At 40.7% G+C, this 13,370-nt stretch overlaps 1 protein-coding gene across 7 annotated transcripts in view; it reads left to right on the top strand.

Annotated features, from left to right (window-relative positions):
- The window catches only part of EFHC2 (EF-hand domain containing 2), a 254,737-nt gene that overhangs the window by 144,241 nt on the left and 97,126 nt on the right, over positions 1 to 13,370 (top strand). For all 7 annotated transcript variants that reach the window (XM_070502623.1, XM_070502619.1, XM_070502622.1 and 4 more), the window contains 2 exons: positions 377 to 469; positions 12,231 to 12,336. In XM_070502623.1, the coding sequence (XP_070358724.1) occupies positions 377 to 469; positions 12,231 to 12,336 (199 nt within the window). The remainder of the gene's footprint in view (positions 1 to 376; positions 470 to 12,230; positions 12,337 to 13,370) is intronic.

Raw genomic sequence — 13,370 nt, forward strand, 5'->3', positions numbered from 1 at the left:
GAGGCTGTAGTTGCCTGTCAAATTAGGAGATGTTTTCAAATATCAGAATCGTTTTTGACTAGTGGTCAAGAATGCGGATCGATTACTTAGAGCAACACTCATGGCTGCAGCCTTAATAGGCTGTACTATCACCAACCAAGAATCTGAATCTTGATGGAAAGGCCTTTGTAAGGACAGAATCTGTTGACTTCTGAAATGGAAAAAGTGAAATGCAATATGATGGGTTTTTGTTACTGTGAATTCCAGTACCAATTTTCACATTTATTTCCATGTGCATGTTTTTAGGACACATCTATGTTTTCTTTCCTATAGCATGTAATTAGCTACTTGAGAGACACAAAGTGTATAAAAGGCCATTTACTTTGTTTTAATGCAGTAAAAAAGTATTACCCACCAAAGACATCAGAAGGCTGTGCAAGTCCTCCAGGTTACCTTTGACTCACGATCTGCTGGTATCCTTACTGTCCAAGTAAGTGAGAACTCTACCCTTCATTGTGATTGTCCTGCATATTTTTGTTTTGGGGGCTATTCCTGGTTTTACATTTACCTTTAATTCCCCTTGATTTACCTTTGATTGTCTTATTGATGACATACCTCCATTTAAGTATTACAAAAGGAAAAGTTAGCCACGATTTTGATTGTTAGACTATTATGAGTTATTATTTTATCTTTTTGACCTTAAGACACCCTAACACACACACAGGTTCTGGGACAAAATGAAAATGTACAACTTCATTGGTTGTGAGGGTGTTAGATGTAAAACTCATGACAGGTTTTTCAAAGCAGTAGTCCCTGATGGCTAAAGACCTGCCATAAGAGGACCTAGTGTTACCAGCACAGGGCTCTATCTTGCTAGAGCACCAGATGTAAAGCATAGAGATGATGATGTTGCAAAAGGAAAGTATGGTGAACTGCTTTCCAAAACACATCACTTCTCCTGTTAGACCTGACTTTTGACTCCCTGGCACCACCCTCCTACCCATATAGACTCTGATTATCTTTTATGCTTCCTATGGCATTACTCCAACCCCTCCTCTGACTTACTTATCTTGATAATTCTGACATTTTGGGCTGTGATCTAGGCGTTGTTATCATTGCTTTGAATACATTACTTCATTTACTTTGTGAGAACAACTTGGTGAGATCAGAACTATTATCCTCCTATCTTACATGAGGATGCTGAGGTTTAGAGAGATGAGGTATTTTGCCCAAAGTCACGTAGTCTGGAAGAAGGAGAGCTGTGACTTAACCCTGGAACCTTTCAAATGCACATCTCCTGCTTCTAACCATTTTGAATTATTGTGTTCACATATCCAGTAGATTAAAATGCCTTGACAGTTCTACCTCCTTCCTGCTGCTTGCATCCACTCTTTCCTCTCTGTTCCTACTATCTTCACTCTTGTTCTGACCCACATTTGTTCTTGACTATTGCAGGGCCTCCATGTTGGTGTTTCCTCCACCAGTCTCTAAATTTTTAAATCTGTCTTTCATACAACAGCTAAGTACCTTCTAAGAGTAAAAATGTCATAGTGTCACTCTTCTACTCACAAACCTTCTGTACCATGTCTTTGTTCTCTAAGGAAAGAACAACTCCTTAGCTTTGAACTTCTTCTCACCTTTCTCCATCATGGGATTTAGGGTTGTCAGTTGGAGCATTGTTCTCAAGCAGAGGCTAGAGTAGAGAGTCCTCCTCTGAGGTGAAAGGAGAAACCAAAGGAATAGATAAAACTAAATCCCATGTGGGAGAACTAGGGTCCAAGGGGTCAGGAGGGTAATCAAGAAGAGGGCCAATCCAGATGGATGTGTGTATGCATTTGATTGACCTGGGGTTATTTTCTAGACTATCAGGTCTATTTGCTTTTATTTGCAGGCATCAGTGTGAGGGATAAGTAGGTCATCCGATGTAAAGGACCTGAGATGAAATGCGCAGGTCTAGGAGTCAGGTTTCTCCACAGTTACCACATTCCCAAAGCTCCCCTTCCCATTCTGGGTAGTCCAGCCAAATGGGCCATTTAGCATTTCACACATATACCACCTGCCCTCCCACTTTTTTGCCTTTTCTCTTTCTATTTCTTCAGTAGGAAATAGCTTTCAATTTTCTCTACCTGCTGAAAGCTTGCTCTTCCTTTAAGAGCCATTTCAAATAGCACCATATCCATGAAGCCCTCTTGGATTTGCTTGGCTCGCAGTGATTATCTCCTCCTACGGATTCTCACAATACTATTTATGTTTCTCTTTTTGTCCCTTACCTTGCTTGTAATGAAGATTTGTGACTTGACGTTTGATCCATTCAGATGCAGAGACTTGCTTTTAACCTGTTTCATTTACCACCTGTGAACGATCAGTGTACATCTTGACAATTTTACCTCTACCTCCTCTCTTATATTCTTTGAATCAACTTGCTAGCTGTGTGATCTTGTGCAAGATTTTTGACCTGCCTGAAACCCAGATTCCTTACCTCTAGAATCAGATAACAATACCTACTTCCTAGTGGTTCCGAGGATGAATTGACATAATGTCAGTAAAGCACAGCACCTGTTACTAAGTATTGATTGGGGACTAGGAGAGAAGTTTAAGTCAGGGACCATAGACTACACACTCTGACTTAGAAATGAACTGGAAGAAACCTGTGTCTTTCTACATAGAGGAAGCCTTGTTTTTAAACAGTTGAATCTGAACGCCTTCCACACATTAAGCTGTCTTCTAGTCAGGAAACTGCAGATGTTTATTAGATTATCTTTCCATGGCCTTGAGGATGAGTTGTCCTGGAAAGTCCAGTAATGTGGGAGCCTGGCCTCTGGAAGACCTAGATGTTTCTTATCCAATACTGAGGCCACCAAGTCATCATCCTCTCATTCTCTCAGCAGACTGTTTTGTCTTTGCCTTTACAATTTGACATTAAAGGCAGAAAGACTATTCCACAACTTGCTTCGGAGTCATCTCAGCCTCTGAACACATCCGCCTCCGAGCCCAGCTTAGCTTTGAGGAGGTCATCCCTCTGAGCCACTAAGCAGACCATGTTCAGTCTAACTTTGCCTCTAATTGTGCAGTGACCCTTCTCTACACTCAGGGGAAACTTCAGACTAATCAGATTAGAAAATGTCTCATTCCCATTCCCCTCTCCCTCCAATATGCCCTGCCACGATTTGGGTCACATGCTTGGTGTTTTGCATCATCTCCGCAGATTCCTTTCAAAGACTGCCCTAATTCCTAGTGGGCCCATCAGCCTGCAGCTTACATTTATATTCTGCATTCTTATTGTTCCCCACAGACTCCACAGGGCTTTCCAGAGCCTTGACCAGACTCTCTTTCTGCACAGCCCTCCTGTGGCACGCTAAGCCAGAGCCCTTCTGACGTCTACAGTCTCCCGTGGGAGGCAGGCATGGAGTTTGTTGATTTGGTTCAGTGCACATTCTGCCCAGGGGCAGTTTTACCTGCCTTAGGATGGAGCTGGGTAGCTGTTGAGCAGCCGTATAGCCCTGCTGTGTGAGTTCAGATCAGGAGACGAAAAACAATATGGCTAAAGATTTGGATGATTTCTTTCACCCAGTGATTGTTACCCATGTGTTTCTCCTGACCCTGTGTTTTGGTAGTAAGATTTCCCCTCTACTCCACTAATATTTTTCTTATGATTCAGTCAGGTCTTTTCCTTATTAGCACAACTCAAGCTGGAATCAAGACTAAAGTCTTTTCACATCCGGTTACCCAAGCCCTCATCAGTTTGTGCTGTGGTAGCTGGTATGAGGTCACCTTACTTACCAAACGAATTCATTTCACTAATGCACAGAGATCAGACTTAAATGTTCTATGTAGTGGTAGCTATTACCCATTAATAAAAGAAGTGACAGTCTGTATTGACATAGTGCCAAGGGGCCTAGAATATTTTGTAAATCCTTGAGCATATTAAAAGGTACATTTTAGTTGATGGGAGGCATGATTCCTCATTTAGTAAGTGACAACATTGAGGTATAAGGAGACTCTTTCAGTGAAAGAGGATGCTTCAGGCCAAGATAAGTCTCTAATGGAATTAGAACTCCCTAAGATACCCTAAGCCTTTGTTTCTGTCTGAGCTCCTAGGAATAGAGACTATGTCTGCTTCATCTTTGCAGACCCAGGGACTTGCCCTGTGCTGGTACACTGGGCAGGGGGAGAAAAACATGGGCTTGATATCCATCAGACCTGCCTCTGAAGTCCAATTCTACTGCCTCCTGCCCATGTGATCCTAAATTGACTCAACCGCTCTGAGCCTTTGTTTGGATATTAATATCTCCTCAATACTAACAAATGAGAAATTATGGTTCTCAAACCATGAGAGGTAGAGAATATACTGAGCTCATTCCATTCTGTATTCCTTGTGGGACTGGAGAGTAAAGAGGCAGCCTCTTCCCCTAATTGCAGCCTTCTGAATTGAGACTTGGAATAGCTGGAAATTCAAGTGCAACTCTTTCCCCAGCAGCTCTGCCCCAAGCTAGTCTTTTACAGCTGGCTCTGGGCTCCATGGAATGCCTTAGAACTGGCCTCCCAAGAGAGCTGGTGCCTCATCCAGAAATATCAGTTAAAATGGAAAAAGTTAACAGCGCTTTAAAATCATCTCATTATATTCTACCCAGCCTCGCCCCTGCCCCCCTCCCAGAGGCATGGTTTGGGCTCAAGTGATTTCACCCAACAATACCTGGCAGTGAGGCTGAAGGACAAGAGTTGAGCCACGTGTCTGCTGTTGTTGCAGTGTTTGGTGCACTGGGAAGTTTTCAGAGAGAAGCCCCATTCTCTCTCTCACTCTCTCTGCCTCTCTCTCTCACACGCACACACACCCCAGAAGCTTTCTACCTTTTCAAATATAATGTGATTTGTAGTTTAAGAAATTTTTAAGAAATCCAAAACCATGTGGACCAACAGAGCATTGACTGTGTGTTCAGCCCATACTAGGCAGCTGTGACTCGCCTCACCTAGGAGATGTGTGCTGGGATCAGAATTGGAATTTAGAGCCCTGGCTCTTTAGAGATAACTGGAGTTACTCATTGGCAACTTAGGCAGTGCCATCTTGCCAATGCTTAAGTTTTTGTGACCAACCAGCACAGTGGCCCAGAGCTCCACTTTTTTCTCAAGTGTTTGGTCTTTAAGAATCTCACCAGGTGTTTCAGTGTGGACCCCTGGGCTTACTGGGTAATGAACTGAAACCAAACACAACTGAGTCAAAACTATGTCTTCACTGCCCTCCCTCCCTTCCAGCCCTGGTCACGCAGCCAGCCTATTCCCTAAGTTAGGAGATGGCCTTTGCAGCAGAGGGGAACCCATGTTACTCTTCAGCAAAATACAGCTGCTGCTGTGTCTTTTACCTCCACAGATGGTGGAAATAAAGCAGATCAGCATTATTCCCCATGGCAAGGAGATGGATGGCTTCTGCAGTTTTCAAGCCATTCATCATTTTTGGGAGGGGGAGCACGAGCACCTGTCAAATGACACGTTAGACTCACTTCCAAGAACTCCCACCTAGCAAGGCATGGAGAAGCATGCTGGAGGGTCATTATTTTCCAGAGAAGAACTGGGAGGTTGTCCCTCTTCTTCCTCAAACACGTCCCTTAGTTTGCATAGGGAAGGAAGTGGTGGCTGGCCCAAGTATCGAAGGGAAAGAAGAATTTATGGAGGTTTCAGGAAAACACTTTAGCACTGTGTGAGCAGGGACTTTAAAGTAAGGAAGCTGACTTTTTAACAAGCGTTGAAACATTTAAAAGCCAGAATTAGTGTTGCCCTTTAGGGCAGTCACCCTGGAAGGCCTGCACTGATTCTAACAATGTTGCCATAGAAAGTTCTTCTTTGGAATTGCCTTCCCAACCTTTTCAAAGGAATTTCCTCCATAATGGCAAATCTTTGTGCTTTGACTGTGGATCAGAGTCTTCGCAAGAGCCAAATGTCATTTGGAGAGGAGAAAGTAGGGGATTCAGGTTGGAGAATCAGGACGCTAACACGTTGATCAGAAGCACAGCAGGACCCTGAAGTAAGGAGATAGGTTTTCTGTACAATTCATAGGCTTTTCCAACATATTTGGAAAAGATGGATAGGGTTTGGTGAATGATGACCTGTAGTTATGAGACAGGGAAGACTCCACGACGGGTGATTGGGGAGATAATATTCAGGGGTAAATGTGAGCACTGACCTACTTGTTCTTACTCCCTTATATTCAAGCCTCTCTCCATCTCTGAACTGCTTTCCCTCGTCTCCTCCTCCAAACTAGACTATTTTTAGAACTGGAGCTCTCCTTTGTATCCTTGTCTTCTTTCTCTCACAACCTCATCTAACAAGCGTGGCATATATTAGAGATAGTGTATGTTATACTAGCAAATGAGGGCATGAAAAATCTCACTCTATCAGTGGTCCAGAGGAAGAAGCTCTGTGTAGAATTTTGGAGCAGGGAGGCTGGGAGACTAATTCCTCATCAATATGCTCCCAACTAACGATGCTCCTTCCTTTCCAAGTCTGACTTATATGAGTTTACTACCTTGAAAAGCTTGTTTCAGGATCTCTCATCTACTTTTTACACTTTTAAAATTTTTATTTTAAAAATACATGCTCATAGTAAAAAATAATCAAATCATTCTGAAAAGCTTATTTCAACAGCAGCAGTTTCCATCCACATCCCTTCCCACCTCCCAGACTCTTTCTCAAGAAGCAGCCACTTTCAGCCCTTCTAGCTGCTTCTGCAGGCATTTAAATAGCATGCTCATACTGCTATTTCTGGATTTCTCATTTTTAGATACTACTACTAACTTCCTGTTATGATGCTTGAGAATTTAGGATAATATTGATTCCCATTACTGTTGTTCTTTTTGGATGCTCTTAGGATCTTCTCTTTCTTTCTGGTGTTCTGGAAGTTCATGATGGAGGCTTATGGTGTGTGTGTCTAATATATAGATTCATTGAGCTTAACACTTTATGGGCCTTTCCGATCTGGAGACTCTGTTCTTTGGTTCTGAGAAATGTTCCGTTAATTTTTTATAATCTCTTCTCCTCCATTTCCATTTTTCTCTTGTAGAGAACTCTTTTCATTAAAATTTTGCATCGCCTGAATTTGGATCTTTTCTCTCCCAAGTTTTCTCTTTGTCATTATGATGTACTTATTAAGAGATTTCCTCAACTTTATATTCCACCCCTTCTACTGCATCGAGTTACTACTATCATATTTTTGATTCCAAGAGCACATTTTTAGTCTGAATGTTCCTTTTTTGTGGTCTTCTGTTCTTTTCTCATGGGTATACTATATCCTCTTATCTCGCATCTTTGCCTCTCCTACCTGAATTGTCTTTGTTTCCCTGATTCCTTTTTTTCTGTTGCTGTTTTGACTTCTGTCCTTAATGTTGGAAGCTTCTGGGGATGGCTCTTGTCGATTGGTGTGTTTCACTGCAAGAGTCATCTCCTAGCCTGCATTTTCATTAGGGAATCCCCAGAAGCCACAATTTAGAGATATCTCTGGGACCATTCAGAGTACTGAGAGAAGAATCCTATCTTCTCCTGCTGAGCTGGAGGGAGGGTGGGATGGGGGAAAGGAGAATTTACACACAGGCACTGGTGTTGTGGAAACAGGAAAGGGGAAGGAAGGGGGCTGAGAGGCCCCAGTTGAGTGTGTAATGCTCTCCTCTGCCCTCCATTGTGCTTCATCTCCTCAAGACCAGAGCTTCTTTGATCGAATTTCACTGGAGAACAAACCTTACTCCCCTCCAGAGGAGTACAGTGTAGAAGAAGATACTTGGGAGTCCAGCTGCTCCAGCTTTATTCAGGCTTTCAAGCAGTCCTTATTTTCAGAACCACACCTTACCCCTGCCTTTATTGACACCTGGAGTCTGCAATTGCTGAGCCTCTCAGGAATTTTGTAGGCCACATTGGCTAATCTCTAAGTGCCCCCTGCCTCTGCCATGGATTAGAGTTCTGCTTCCCTTCCTCAGCTCTGCCAAGTCAGTTACCAATCCTTAGTCTGCTTTCCATCTTGCAAAAGATTTTTTTTCTTTTTCTTTTTTTTTTGGTGAGGAAGATTGGCCCTAAGCTAACATCTGTTACCAATCTTCCTCTATTTTGTATATGGGATGCCACCACAGCGTGGCTTGTTGAGCGGTGCATCCACACCCAGGATCTGAACCCACAGACCCTGGGCTGCCGAAGCAGAGCACATGAACTTAACCACTATGCCACTGGGCTGACCCCAGCAAAAGATTTTGAAATCTCTTGTCCACTATTGTCTTTTTCCAGCTATTTTTGTCATTGTAGGTTATTACCTATTTTTATTCCTTTGTTGTCATTTTGGTGAGATTTTGGTGGGAAAGGGAGATAAATATTTGTGATCATCCATCATGATTTACTGCAACTCTGTCTATTTCCCAAGAGCAAAGAATTCTTCCAAGAAGCATTGGCTCATTTTATCCCTTTTAATTGAAAGATTCTTTCTTCTTTTCTCCATTGTTCCTTTTGAGGGGATTCCCATATCCATTGAGATCCTCTAAGACAGAACTGAAAAGAAAAACTTGGAGTATTATACCACATTAACTCAACTTCTCCCTGAGGCCTGGCTCTGGGACTTTGGAAAGATTAAATTTTTCAAACATTTTTTCTCAGAAAGATTTTATACATCATTTCTGAGCTGTATACTCTTTCCTTTGCAGCTTTGGATCCTTCCCGAATATTATTTAATTAGGAAATATCTTTCTCAAATATCCTTTGAAATGGGTAAATGGTTAGATGTGTTGAGTCTGACATATTATCAGTTGGGCAGGAAAGAAGGCTAGGGGCCTAGAGGTAACAGGCAAGCATGAGTAAATATCAGACTTATTGGTAACAAAGTCTGATAATAGGACTTCCAGCGGTGACTTCCAGAAATTTTCCTGTAATCTTTCCAATGCCGTCATCCAGGGAAAATGCAGATTCAGGCATGGGGACTCAGATCCTTCAGGAAGGCCTTTCTGAAGCAACATTTCTTTCAGGAAGCAACATTTGAACTGAGACTTTCCAGAGAAAGGTGCAAATGCCTTGCATTTCTGGAACAATCTTGTTATGCTCAGAGAACTAGAAGAAGACCAGTGTACCTAGAATGTTGTGAACAGGGAAAGAGTTTTCAGATGAGATCAGAGAGATCAGCAGGGGCCAGATTACACAGGGTCTTATAAACCCTAATAAGGAGTTCAGCTTGTGTTCCAAGTAGATTGGGAAGCCATTGGAGAGTTGCAAGCAAGGATCTGTGTTTTAAAAAGACTATTCTGGTGGAGGGTAGTCTGCAGCAAGGTAAGAATAGAAGCAACAAGACCCAGATACAAAGCTATTGTTGTAATCCAGGTAAGAGATGATGGTGGCTTGGAATTAGTGAATAGTAGAGGAGATCAAGAAAAAGAGACTTGATATGCTATGGTAGTAGAACCCACAGGATTGGTTAGTGGATTGTATATGAAGGGTGAAATCTGATGTGATCCTAGATCTGTTTGGTAGTCTTTTGACTGGTTCCCAAATTACTGAGATATTACACTTCTGAAACCTCTAGGATTATATAATACCTCCTGTAATTGATGTGATAGGAATTTACTGACAGTTAAATTCTGTACTGTAGGAACAATAGAAAAACTTATTTCATTGGTGATCTTATCCAATCTCCCAGTCTGGTGGGTTTAAATACTGTACCATCTGTATGCTAATGAATCTTCATTTCTATCTTCAACTGAAACCTCTTTCCTGAACTTCAGACTCATATATCCAACTTCTCACTTCCTATCAAAATATAACATATCCAAAACACCAAACTCCTGATCTTTTCTCCCAAACTGTAGCCCCTGCATTCTTTCCTATCTCAGTTAGGGGAGCTTTATTTTTCCAGTTGCTCAAGCAAAACCCTTGGAGTTGTCCTGAATCCATCTCTCTCTCTCTCTCTCTCATGCATACTATATACAGTTCTTCAGGAAACCTGCATTCAAACTATATTCAGAATTGCTCACTGCCTTCCACTGCCACCACAACCATTATCTCTCCTATAAGCCGCCATTATCTCTCATCTGGATTACTGCAAAAGACTGCCAACTACTCTTCCTACTTTGGCCTGGCCCCTACATTCTACTCGCAATATATCAGCCAGAGTGATCTTTCGAAAATATAATTAGATCCCATAACTGCTCTGTACAGTATGCTCCAGCGGCTCTTAGTTGTCCTCAGTATGAAAGTCAAAGGCCCTACATGATCTCATTCTTTGACATCAGCTCCTACTCAGAGTATTAGGGAATACTTTTCTTCGAGGCTCCACTATAAAGGAAAGTTTCTTACAAAACGTGTTTAATTGATGGAGTTTCAGATCTTCTCCCAAAACATATACAAATAAAAGGCATAACGGTCCTGCATTTTGGCTACAAATATTTTCATAAACAGATCATGTCCTTTCAAGGAGTTAAAATGATGAGGAAGCCAAAAGTCAAAGGATAAACAGTGGTACGGGGCAGCATATTGGAGTTGTATCACAGAATCCTTGGCCAAAGAAAATGTCCACAAAAGAATTACCGAATCCCCTTTCTCCTCTTCTGATTGCTCTGTTTATTCTACTTTGTTTAGATTGATGAGTCTATGTGACTTCATCTTGTAACATTTAATTTATTGCTGCTAATTTTTATTATTTATAAATATGAGCTATTATTTTTTCTAATATTTTGAGAAAAAAAGAGAAAATCCTTTTTACTAATTATGAGTATGTTTTTTTCCTGTATCCATTATCACTGAGTTTTCTTATAATTAATTAACCTCCATTCATCCTTGCAATAGTACACCTCACTTGCTGGTTGGAGGGGCCTGTTGAGTTGGAGGTCCTGAGAGAAGGGCAGGAGCCTGGAGCAGGTTGCTTGGAATAGCACCCTAGTGACCACCTTTGTCTTTTCCTTCAAAAAATCATGTTATAGGAGGCTGGCCCCGTGGCCTAGTGGTTAAGTTCGGTGCACTCCACTTTGACAGCCTGGGTTTGGTTCCCAGGCGTGGACCTACACCACTTGTTGGTGACCATGCTGTGGCAGTGTCCCACATACAAAATAGAGGAAGATTGGCACAGATGTTAGCTCAGGGTGAATCTTCCTCAAGGAAAAAAAAAAGAGGAAGATTGGCAACAGATGTTAGCTGAGGGTGAATCTTCCTCAACAACATCAGCAACACCAAAAATTATGTTATATAACCAGTTTATATTTAGCCTTAAAAATTGGCAGAATGTGGTCAAATTCAGAATAGGTAGCATTGAGGTATTACACTAAGAAGTATTTTGTTTGTGTTAGGTCATTATAGCAATTTTGTTGAAATTATTGGGTCTTAGCAAAAAGTCTGTTATGGTTAAGGATAAATTTATGCCAGTGTTCATCATTACAAAATAGTAGTCAAATAGATTAGTTATTTTTGACTTATAGTTTTATGATGCACGATAATCATTTATTTTTTTCAAAATGAAAATGGGCTTATTTTTTCCAATTATAAATTTAAAACAATTCAGATGATACAGAAAAGTCTAAAGAAAAGGCAAAAATCATAATCTCTCTTCCCAGAGATAGCTGTTCTTAATACTTCAGTGTATTATTACTAGACTTTTTTCTAGGCCATTTTATACAAATATAGACCTAAAGTGGAATCATAACTCTACATACTATTTTATAACTTCCTTTCCACTTAACAATGTGTCATGAACATATTTGCATGACAGCATATATGGATCTAAATAACCCTTTTTAGTGGCTACATAATAAATGATGAAGATGCCTTTTATTTTTCCTAAAAATATATTAGTAGACAAAATGAATCTAGACTTGCCTTTAAGATTTAAAAGACATGAAATTTAAGAAATATAAGGACGTTTTATTTTACTGACATATAATATTAACCATTTTAAATTAAAAAGACCTTCACATATTCTTAACAAAATATAGCAATGGTCTTAGTTACTGAATAAACTAATTTGTTTCTGTGGCAACTGCAACAAATATTTGTTGAATACCTGCTAAGTGCCAGCATTGATCTAGGTGTTGGGGACACTTTGGTGAGTTGGGTGTGTGAGATATCTGCTTGCGAGGAGTTTACTTTCTGGAAAGTTAGAAACAGATTATTAAACTAATAATAAACAAGGAAAATATCAGATATTGAAGCATACCTAATATTATGTTTTTATGGCAGCATGTAAGCTGTCATTCTGGTCCTGAATTCTTCAGATTGCATCAAATAATATATTACAATTATATTTTCAGGTTTGAAGACAGTGAAGGACAAATAAATTATGAGTCATTTTTCTGTGCCCTGAACTGGAGAATAAATCCGGTGCCTGAATTGGAACCAAGATCGTACCTTAAAGAGGTAAAATTAACACCTATTTAAAAAACCAGCTGTGGCTACCTCCCCTCCATTTTTAATATCCTTTATCTCAAAATTATTTTTCAATATCAAATATTAATGTCACTGCTTTTTCTAAAAGCACCGTATGTATTTCTGGGCATTTGTGTTAAAGGCTAATTCACTTCCCATGCTGAGCGAACATCTGCTCTATAAGAGCATGACTTTTCTTATGCAGCTGAATTTTTTTTTAACTTTAGTCACATCCAATTATATGGAAGGTAGGATAATAGGTTACAGTTATAAATAGGTATAAACACTGTTATCAAGGGATTCTGGTAACATCATCTTGAGCCATAAGAGCAAATCTCAAATGGTGCATATGTCATGAATCCCCACTGTATCTGTGGCTGTGCACACAGGTTTGCCTTGGGTGAAACAGTATAGTATGGGGATGCACATTTCACAGTGCAGCCAAATTTAAAATAAAAATTCAGTCAAAAAATGCTTGGTTAGGGAAAACAAAGTTCGTGTGATCAGATGGTGCTCTCAACATTGTGGAATTGTCTGAATTCTCTAAGATCTCTTTGGACCAATTGTCTTTAAGGAGTGGGTGGGTGAGTGGTGGTTTGTTTATATTTTAACATGCTCCAGAAATTGATTTTCTTGGGAAAGTCCCTTGACAAAGCAAATGTCATGTGGTTGATACTCCCAGAAAGGAGGCATTTATTTCTCCCGGTCTCTACTGACCAGCTCATTCTGGCCTGAACTAGTCTAGTGCCCCTAGGGAGTTCCCTCAGGCATGTAGCTATTCTGGAGTGTCAGACAGTCTTAGAACTTCCAGATTGCTGGGAGACAGTGATGGCCTTTGGAGCCAAACAGAGCTGGGGTTGAATTCTGCCTCTGCCACTCGCTTAGCTAAGTGACTTTGGGTCAGTTACTTAAGTCATTCATTTGTAAATTTAATTCTTAGACAAATCATGACTAAGTATCCATCTCAGCAGGTTCTATGCTCTGTGCTGGGGTCCAGAGACAAAGCTCATATTGCTACCTCTGAG

Source organism: Equus asinus, chromosome X (genome assembly GCF_041296235.1).
Source record: "Equus asinus isolate D_3611 breed Donkey chromosome X, EquAss-T2T_v2, whole genome shotgun sequence".
Lineage (NCBI taxonomy): Eukaryota > Metazoa > Chordata > Mammalia > Perissodactyla > Equidae > Equus > Equus asinus.